Here is a 9,205-nt window from a genome sequence, read left to right on the forward strand (position 1 = left end):
GGTGCAAAATGACATCTATCCAATTTTCACACGCAGCTAAGCATATTTCATTACTATCGTCCAGATATTTTTAATTTTAAAGATTTATAGCTACTTTTCCCATTTGAAAGAATTTCTAGAAATTTCCTAAAAGTAATTCAAATTTGAACTACAAGTGTGTGATACTTTGTTCCAAAAAAGTTCCAAAAAACATTTTAAGGTACACAATTAAGTGTTATGTACGATTCAAAGAGGGTGCTGAAATATTCAACACCTTGCTATGATAAGATGTGCCGATAATTTTCACTCCATCTTCAGAAAAGTCAAACAATATTAAGAAAACATAAAAAAAAGTCAATTCTTTGGCATGGAGTCCTTACATGTGTACTAGTTGCCATGAAAAATGGTAAACTTAAATTTTGATAGTTGTTCAAACAAATCTTTCACAAAATAGCTTATCAGGTATAAAGGTTTATCACTTTCAAGCCAAATGTCCAAAGTCCTAGTAATTTCTATGTCATAGTTTATAATAATGTACTCATCTTTTGCACAGAGGTGCATCTTGCAATGCCAAACAATGTTGCCAAATAGTTTTACAACTTTTCTTGTTAATTACATGTTGTAAGACGGTAAAACAAAATTTTGGACCCGTCAGTGGCGGTTCTGCAATTTGACCCGCCACTGATGAGTGTAAATAGAAAAACACATAGAATCTGCGTGCTTCAATGTGATTGGTGGAGCATCACGCTCGTGGATCGATGACGTGTATCTCGTAGTGCCGTTGATATTTCTCTGTGCCTCCATCTCAGGCCCGAGCGGCCATCTCTCCCTCATCTCTCTCTGCTCCTTTATTCATCCCGAGCGGCCAACTCTCCCCCGTCTCTCTCTTTTCCTCCTCCCTGACTTGGCCGGATCCGCCCTCCTCCCTGCCTCGTCGACGACGGCAACAACCGGATCCGCCCTGCGCGTCGGTCCCAGATCCCCCGCCGCGCGCCCCCGGATCCTCCGACGCCAGCAACCGCGACCCTCGGCCCCGCGCGCTGCCCGGCTGCCCTCGGCCCCTCCCGTCGCCAAGGGATCCGCCCTCGGTCGAGCCACCGCCGGATCCGCCCGCCCGTGTCCTGGCCGTCGCACGGCTCCCTCTCACAGGTTCTCTTCTCTCTCAGTTCCTCTTCCTTTCTTGCTTTCCCTCTCTGATTTTCTCACTTCCTCTCTCACAGGTGAATGGCTCCGATCTCCACCGGCTGCTGCCACGTGTGTCTGCAAGGGGTGCGGGCTGATCCGGCCTCCCCCTGTCTCAGGTGTGTACTCTTCCCCCTCCTCTCTCTCTCTCTCTCTCTCAGTTTCTCACGGTCTTTCTGTCTCTCACGGTCTCTCTCTCACTCCTGCAGAGCCGACGACGAGCAGCTCCGTCGGCGGCACCGGCGTCCCCTGATGTGGGTTTGGGGCGGGTTCGTGGGTGGCCCGTGTTTTTTTTATTTTCACTGAAATCCTATCAGTGTCGGCTCTGTGCATGCACGACACTGATGGGTGCCCCTATCAGTGTCAGTTTGGGCACACGACACTCATGAACCGCATCAGTGGCCAACCGTTAGTGGCAGCCGAATGACACGCCACTGATCCGTCTTTTTGCCCGCCACAGATGGCCCTTTTTTTACTAGTGCAATCTAGACGCCAAACCACTCCTATGCAAAAATCACGGCACAACAAAGGCAATCAACTGTTTCACTTTCAAAATCCTCGGTGCCCATGTTGATATGAAAATTCTGTCAGAAATATAAGCAAAACTTGTTAAAATTTGGACTCATCCATCTTTGTGAATTTCGGTCACGACCGAATTAAAGTCCAAAATTCCGGGTAGCAAAGTTTCTCAATAAAGTTCTGGCATAATACTTTAATACTTTAGAGACTGAATCGAAAAATTAAAACTCGAAATACATGAACCAACTTCCGACCGAATGCCCACCCCTAGCGTGACACCTTGATGACTCACTCATCTGGCAGAAACTGAAGAGAAAAACGTCTCCTCGCACGTCTATATAAACTCGTAAACTGAGAAACTATGGGCACGCCGCGTACGTTCGCCGGCCTGCCTGTGGTCGGTAATACTACTCGTTGCCGCCGTCTCGTGCCTCGCCGTCGTCTTCTTCCTGCGAAAAAGCATTACCCCGCGCGCCCTTGCGCCGGCACAAGGGATCATCGAGATCGGCGACGCCGCCGTGGCCCGCCGCGCGCTGGTTCACGGCGCGACCAACAACACCGGCTGGTCGGACCGCCCTCCGGCGCTCTTCCGCGTGGCGCTGGTCACGGGGCCCCGGCGCCGGCGCAGCGACAACATAAACTCGGCGCCCCACGGCCCGCTCTGGCGCGCCCTGCGGCGCAACCTCACGGCCCACGCCATCCACCCGGCCCGCCTCGCCTCCCTCGCCCCGCTCCGCCGGGCGCCGTCGACGCCGCCGTGAACGACCTTCTGCTGCGGCACTGCTCGGCCAACAAGGGCGAGGCCGTCGTCGTCCGCGAGTGCCTGTTCGGCGCCGTGTTCTCGCTGGCCGCGTGCATGTGCTTCGGCGACGTGGACGATGCCCAGGTGCGTGCGATGGCGCGCTTGGTACATGACTTCGTGCTCCTCATGGGCGGCTCCTCCTCCGTCTCCGGCACCGGGCACTGGGCTAAGTTTAAGCTGCTGGACAAACTCCTACAATGGAGGCTGCCGCGGCAGCTGGGCGACCCTTCAACCCTCCGCCGGCGGCAGGCCGAGTTATTCCTGCCTCTCATCGACGCGCGGCGCCAGTCCTCTTCGTCGGCTCGAACTTGCAAAGACCGAGTCCGTCCGTACATCGATTCGCTCATCGATCTACGCGTCCCCAACGACCACGACGACGAAGACAACGGATCCAAGTCCAAGGTGGCCGTCGGGCTCGGGCGGCGAGCGCTGACGGACGACGAGATGGTGAGCCTGGTGTCGGAGTTCCTCGGCGCCGGCACGGAGACCGTGGCGGCTTGCGTCGAGTGGACGCTCGCCCACCTCGTCGCGTCGCCCACCCGGAGATCCAGAACACTCTCCGCCGCGAGCTCATCTCCAACGACAACAGGCCGCCACCGGGCCGCGGCGGCGGCATGCCGTACCTGCACGCCGTGGTGCTGGAGAGCCTCCGGATGCACCCGCCGGTGCCGTTCGCCATGCGCCACGTCCAAGCCCGACACTTGCACGAGCTCCTTGCCCAAGACGATCTACGAGCTACTCCGGTGCGGGTGCACTTCGTGTTGGGTGACATCGGGAGGGACCCGAAGGCGTGGGCGGCTCCCGGCGAGTTCCGGCCGGAGCGGTTCCTCCCCGGCGGCGAGGCGGAGGGCGTCGGGCCGCTGCCGGGGCCCAATAACAGGGAGATCAGGATGATGCCGTTCGGCGCCGGGCCGAGGTACTGCCCCGGGATGGGCCTCGCCATGCTGCACGTCAAGTGCTTCCTGTCGGCGCTGGTGCGTGAGTTCCGCTGGGCGCCACCGTCGTCGTCGTCATCGTCCGCCGCCGTCGTCGACCTCACGGAGCTCGACGGGATGTTCAAAGTCATGAAGACGCCGCTTCGTGCTCGTGTCACGCCACACGTACACTAGGGCATGTATGTGTATGTGCTAATATGTGCATGAATAATTTTCATGGTGCATGCGTCATTGCGTGTATCGTGTACTATATATTTCCACTTCACATGATACCAAGCATTTTCTAATTGATAAACTTGAAGTACATTGTCGGAACAATATTGCATTGGGATAATACTCAAGGCATGCTAATACATGATCTTTAATTTTTGCAAACGGGGTAGAGAGATTCAAAAATCTTAACAGATTTAAAGGGCCCAACCGGGTTCGAACCGGTGACCTATTGATCTGCAGTCAATTGCTCTACCACTGAGCTATGGACCCTTTGTTGCAATGTTTTTGTACCTAACATACAAGTACAAACATAGTTGTTCGACGGAACCTGGCATTCTTCCGGAGTTCCAGGTATCATCATACGATAAAATGTTTTTTTAATTCCATTTATGATTGCTCGTCAACAGTGAATTAATGGGTGAGGTTCCTTAATTTACTTAATGAAGATGGAACATACAATCATGCATCGCTTTAATTTGTAGACCTGTTTAGAATTACCCAGTTTGACTATAAAGTAGGCAAGAAATTGTGGTACACCGAACTCAACATTTGGTATGTTTAGTAATCAAATCATCAAAAATTTCAGGATAGAATATATTACGAGACGGATGCATAAGGCTATAGATACGGCAGAAGATCGATGCAACCAATACGCATATAGGATTTTGAAAAAATTAAGATGTCATGAAAGATTGTTTACACAATGCTAATGCAACTCATACCCTGAGCTAATATACTCGATAATATCATGAACAGGAGAGTTCAATTTTAAAAAATGCCACCTCATGCAAGAGATATGAGTCAAACTGTCATCGGGTTATATCAGATCATCAAACTACATATTCACCTACAGGCTACAGCCAAGTACCAGTTCTCAACAACACACTTGTAAGTAAAGAAAACCCTCCATTAAACATTGTCATCATCAAGTTCAGCAATGGTTGTTCACATCAAAGAATAGGTTTGTAAGCTTTCAGGAAAGCCTCAATACGAAATTGCCGCGGAACCTAACCAAATATATATTTAGGTTTAGCATTGCAAACATATGTCAAAACGAAATAGACTATGCGTCCCCACCATCCACTAAACCGTGTGTATCTCCCGCCGTTGTTGCCGACTGAACCAAAACGTTAAACTTGACTCGAGTGACCTAGGGATGAGAACAATGGGCATCTCCTACAGACCCAAATAATGTCACGAAAGAAAGAAGGAACCACATAGGTGAATAAATAACAGATAGGAACTGCTAAAATAATTTTTAAAAAAGCTACTAAAAAGCGTCCAGATTTTGCAAGGAAAAAGATATAATAGACAACAAGGTAATTATAGGGCCCAACCGGGTTCGAACCGGTGACCTATTGATCTGCAGTCAATTGCTCTACCACTGAGCTATGGACCCCTTGCTATTGTTTAGTAGAGTGAAATTTACTCATTATTTGTACAGCAGAAGTATCCCAACCATTGACTATAGCTCAATCGTGTTTCCCTTCCGAGCGATTCACCGGACAGCAGCGATGGTCATGACCCTTGTTCTGGTGGCCATTATCTGTCTCTTGTTGATCACGAAATGATATTTCCAAAGCACACATTCTTGCACAAACTTGTTGGTGCCCCCACCAGTGCATGTTCGTTGCGGTGCGTGGGCGCCGCCGACAAGATGCGGCTTGAGCAATTTTGCGGTTTAAGTGGGGTTTGTGTTGTGCGCCTAGATTTCCCGGGCTGGCCGCGGCATGCCTTGAGGCGCCGCTCTGAGCGCTTGGTGGTGTTGTGGCATATGTCGCGAGTCGAGCTATGTGGCAAGCTGCTTGCTAACCACGCAGTAGTGGACCCAGCCGGGTGCCCGATAACTTTCATAATTTCTTTCATTGGCAGATATAAATTACGATAAGAGAATAAAAAAAGTAGAGCTAAGTTTGTGCAGCCAACGTTAAAAACCCAGGTTCCATCGGACGTTTTCTTATCTAGTGAGATGAGATGAGACAGTGAAAAGAGTTTCTTGACAAAAATTAGGGAGAAATAACTACTCGCATGCACTTGCTCTGGTTCTACTAAGACGCCAAGAATTACGGAGGAGTGTACAAATCAACAAATCCATAGCCGTTTTTCCTGACCGTCACGTCGGCAAGAAAGAAAAAGGAAGTCGTGGCACAGTGGCACACAATGACACAAAGCAAAACAAAACCGACACCATGGAGACCAGTGCATAAATTCCTCCTCATGTTCAAGAATCAAGAATTGTAAGGCTTAAAATCCTTATCCTCCTTTGGAGGCGTTGTCTTTGAAGCCCTCGTATGGTGGCGGTGGACGTGTTGCAGTGACACTGGCTGGGACTTGGCCAGGAATCGCGGTTTCGAGTAGCGCAGACTCGCTGATTTATAAACCTGTTGGGACGACCTATTCTTTGCTTCAGTTACCAAAAAGCCTTGCTCTGTCTACCTTCTCCTGGCGTTTAGGAGCTGCTCCCTGTTCGGTGTCGTTGAGGCAGGCTGCGGTTTGCTTTTGCGGTTGTGGCTTGTTTGTCAATTTTGCTTTTGTAATGCTCGGTGTTTTCATGCGGTCTTTTGGCTCGGTTTTCCTTATTAACTAAGCCACTTTATTTTTCTTATTTTCTTATTGAATTGGAATAACCTCTGCACTCTGGACGAGATTCCGTCAAAACAAAATTATTATCCAATCACTATACTTGACTACACCACCGGAGGGCCGAGGATGACGACGATGACGGTCAAACCAGGGGAGGAGAAGCTTGACCCGCACCAACCACATGACTGCCCCGCATGTCAGAGACCGGAGCCCCACGGCCGACGACGGGCCCACCAATATTAGCGGCCCCAAAATGGGTCCCACCCGTCATTGTCGCGAGACGGAAGCAGGACACGCGGAGAGAGAGAGAGGGAGGAGTTAAAGCGGAGAGCGGCCATTTCTTCGTCGACCCCGTCGTCTCCTCGCGGTCGTGCGCCGTCGTCCTTGTCGTCCTCGTCGTAGCCGTCCAAAGAAGAAGGATTCCACGCGGGGTTCCTCGTTTTTATCCGAGACACCCGGGACGGACGGATACTTCGGTCAGAAGCGCTCGGTCTCCTCTCCCTCGCTCGCTTTCTCGATCGATCCTCGGACGGCGCCCCGACTCGCTGGATAAGGTGCGATTTTGGTTTTGGGAGGGGATTTTTTTTTTGTTCCTCGAATTGGTCGTGCCATTTTCGTTTTGGTTGGGTTTGGGCGAGCCGTGTTCTTCTAGGGCGGTCGAATCGCTGGGATTGGCTCGATTTGTCGGATTTACGCGCGAAGATTCTGTCGTAATCTTGCGTTTGCGTTGCAGGGATTGTTCGTGGAGGGCGGCGGCGCGCGAGTCTTGTTTGGTAGGCTCGGTGGTTGATTGATTCGGTTGGCGTAGAGAGGGTTTAGGAGGGAGCGATGGAGGAGAAGGCGGCGAAGATGGAGAAGCTCTCGTCGGCGGCGGCGTTCGTGGAGGGCGGCGTGCAGGACGCCTGCGACGACGCCTGCAGCATCTGCCTCGAGGCCTTCTGCGACAGCGAACCCTCCACGGTACCTGGGCGGCTCGCTTGCAGGAAATCCTGGGATTGTGTGTCTGGGGGGACGTCTCTGATGGTGTTCTTGTTTCTTGTTTGGATTTCCGCAGGTGACAGGCTGCAAGCATGAGTTCCATCTCCAATGCATCCTTGAGTGGTGAGGACCATGCTATCTTGTTCAGGACCATTGCTATTTTGTTACTTTTCCCACAGTTCTTTAACTATTCAGTCAAATTGTGATATATTTGTTGTTTGGATTAGAAATTTAAAATGACATGTCCTGAAAGGCTGAAACTATCGTAGTTCTGCCTGAAGCTCATAGCTTCTGATGTACTATTTGCAACTATGTGCTGCAGGTGCCAGAGAAGCTCCCAATGTCCCATGTGTTGGCAGGCAATCAGCATGAAGGACCCTCTGAGGTATAAACAGTTATGCTTTATTTATACTAGGACTGAAAATCCATTTTAGATTTATGGCTGGGTCTCACTTACAGTCCTGAATTCGTATTGCAGCCAAGAGCTGCTTGAAGCTATTGAACAAGAGAGGAATGTGCAAGAAAATCGCTCACGCGCGACAGCCGTTTTTCGTCATCCAATGCTCGGACATTTTGAGGTGTCATTTCGTATTTCAAGTCCCCTTCCAGCCATTTTCCAGCTTCCATGTTTCAATCTACAACGAATGCCTGCACTGCTGCTGATGCTGCTATTTCTACCAGGTACCAGTTGGTACAGATGATGCTGAGCTTGAAGAACGTATCATGCAACACCTGGCTGCTGCTGCTGTGGCGCGTAGGTCGCAGCGCCATGGTAGAAGAGAAGGGCACCGCAGCAGATCAGGAGCACATGGTCGCACACAAATTGTAGTATATTCGACAGCCGAGACTACCTCTAGTGACCCTGTGCCTTCAGATTCCCAGCAAGAAGTGGGCAGTGAGCATTCTCCTGCTATAATCTCTGCTCATCGCTCTGCTCCTGTCGTTGCTGTCAATGACATGGAAGAAGCATCTGCTGACACATCTGTGCATGCCAATACTTCTGGCAACCATCCTGACGGATCAAATTACAGGTGATTCCTAATTTCCTATGATGGGATAGGGGCCTAATTCTGTGTTTTATTCTCATTTAAACTGGTTTAACGCTTGCTACATGATGATCTTGATCAGAATTTCTGGCAATGGATCATCACTGGCCAACGAAGATGGAGCTGGGCCATCTGACTTGCAGTCGTTCCCGGACACGCTCAAGACTCGCTTGCAATCGGTTTCAATGAAGTGATACTCTGACTCCTTTAACTGTTGGAATCGGAAAATCAGCATCGATGACTAACTTATATTGTGTTCTCCCTTGTTGACAATGCCAGGTACAAGGACTCGATAACGAAGAACACGCGCGGATGGAAGGAACGATGGCTCTCAAGGAGCGACACGATATCGAACATTGGTTCCGACGTGAGGAGGGAGGTCAACGCCGGGCTCGCCGCCGTGTCCCGCATGATGGAGCGGCTAGAAACTAGGGACGACAATGGCACTGGACCCTCGTCGGCTGCTTCAAGCAATGCTCCTTCTGCTTCAGATACAGATGACCGCCGGGCCGCATCTTCCAGCCCCGGTGCTGACGATGCGTCATCTTCGGCAACTTGTGCGTCAACCAGATCTGGTCCACAATGAACCCTCCTATACCTTCGCAAAAGGAACTTGTTTTCAGGTTCATGATTAGCCTGGCATCGCGTACCAACAAAACAATGGCATGTGTTTGATATGTGCAACCAAAGATGCAGTTGTAAAGAACTGGTAGCAAGGATGTACACGAGGGGGTGGTGCAACAGCCATCACACAGCAGCCCTTGTTTGTTTCTGTCTCCCCTGAGGCCATCTGATGAGTAAAGGAACATCACAACGACCACACAAGTGAGCTGAGATCCATGTCTGCATAGACTCTTGTAATAGTAATAGAGCCAAAGAATAAATAGCAACTGCACAGAGAATTTGCTGTATACATATATTTTTTATAAAAGTTTTCTGCAATGAATTCGCCGTTCCATCAGAATTTA

General features: G+C 50.3%; 1 protein-coding gene, 1 long non-coding RNA gene, 2 other non-coding genes and 1 pseudogene across 4 annotated transcripts; 3 read left to right on the plus strand and 2 right to left on the minus strand.

The window, feature by feature from the left end:
• The first annotated feature begins 701 nt into the window (after nt 1–701).
• LOC112269977 lies at nt 702–1,757 on the plus strand. The gene is made up of 3 exons (XR_002962252.1): nt 702–1,128; nt 1,200–1,280; nt 1,371–1,757. It is a non-coding gene; the product is annotated as an uncharacterized LOC112269977 (long non-coding RNA).
• Nucleotides 1,758–1,937: 180 nt separating this feature from the next.
• LOC100834676 lies at nt 1,938–3,721 on the plus strand (annotated as a pseudogene).
• Nucleotides 3,722–3,828: 107 nt separating this feature from the next.
• Nucleotides 3,829–3,900, minus strand: TRNAC-GCA. The gene has a single exon. It is a non-coding gene; the product is annotated as a tRNA-Cys (tRNA).
• Nucleotides 3,901–4,957: 1,057 nt separating this feature from the next.
• TRNAC-GCA lies at nt 4,958–5,029 on the minus strand. The gene has a single exon. It is a non-coding gene; the product is annotated as a tRNA-Cys (tRNA).
• Nucleotides 5,030–6,533: 1,504 nt separating this feature from the next.
• On the plus strand, nt 6,534–9,183 carry LOC100836678 (E3 ubiquitin-protein ligase RHF2A). The gene is made up of 8 exons (XM_003557525.4): nt 6,534–6,767; nt 6,947–7,173; nt 7,268–7,314; nt 7,514–7,576; nt 7,670–7,769; nt 7,873–8,222; nt 8,320–8,427; nt 8,517–9,183. The coding sequence occupies exons 2-8, from the start codon at nt 7,042–7,044 to the stop codon at nt 8,821–8,823; spliced, it is 1,107 nt and encodes a 368-aa protein (XP_003557573.1). The 5' UTR covers nt 6,534–6,767; nt 6,947–7,041; the 3' UTR covers nt 8,824–9,183.
• Nucleotides 9,184–9,205: the final 22 nt, after the last annotated feature.

This window comes from Brachypodium distachyon, chromosome 1 (assembly GCF_000005505.3).
Source record: "Brachypodium distachyon strain Bd21 chromosome 1, Brachypodium_distachyon_v3.0, whole genome shotgun sequence".
NCBI classification, from domain to species: Eukaryota; Viridiplantae; Streptophyta; class Magnoliopsida; order Poales; family Poaceae; genus Brachypodium; species Brachypodium distachyon.

What these genes read in the sequence shown, in the direction of transcription:
- LOC100836678 (XM_003557525.4), top strand. Translation starts at nt 7,042, where the DNA reads ATGGAGGAGAAGGCGGCGAAGATGGAGAAGCTCTCGTCGGCGGCGGCG. An exon ending in CTCCAATGCATCCTTGAGTG is followed by an intron (nt 7,315 to 7,513) that starts GTGAGGACCATG and finishes TATGTGCTGCAG; the next exon opens with GTGCCAGAGAAGCTCCCAAT. An exon ending in TTGCAATCGGTTTCAATGAA is followed by an intron (nt 8,428 to 8,516) that starts GTGATACTCTGA and finishes TGACAATGCCAG; the next exon opens with GTACAAGGACTCGATAACGA.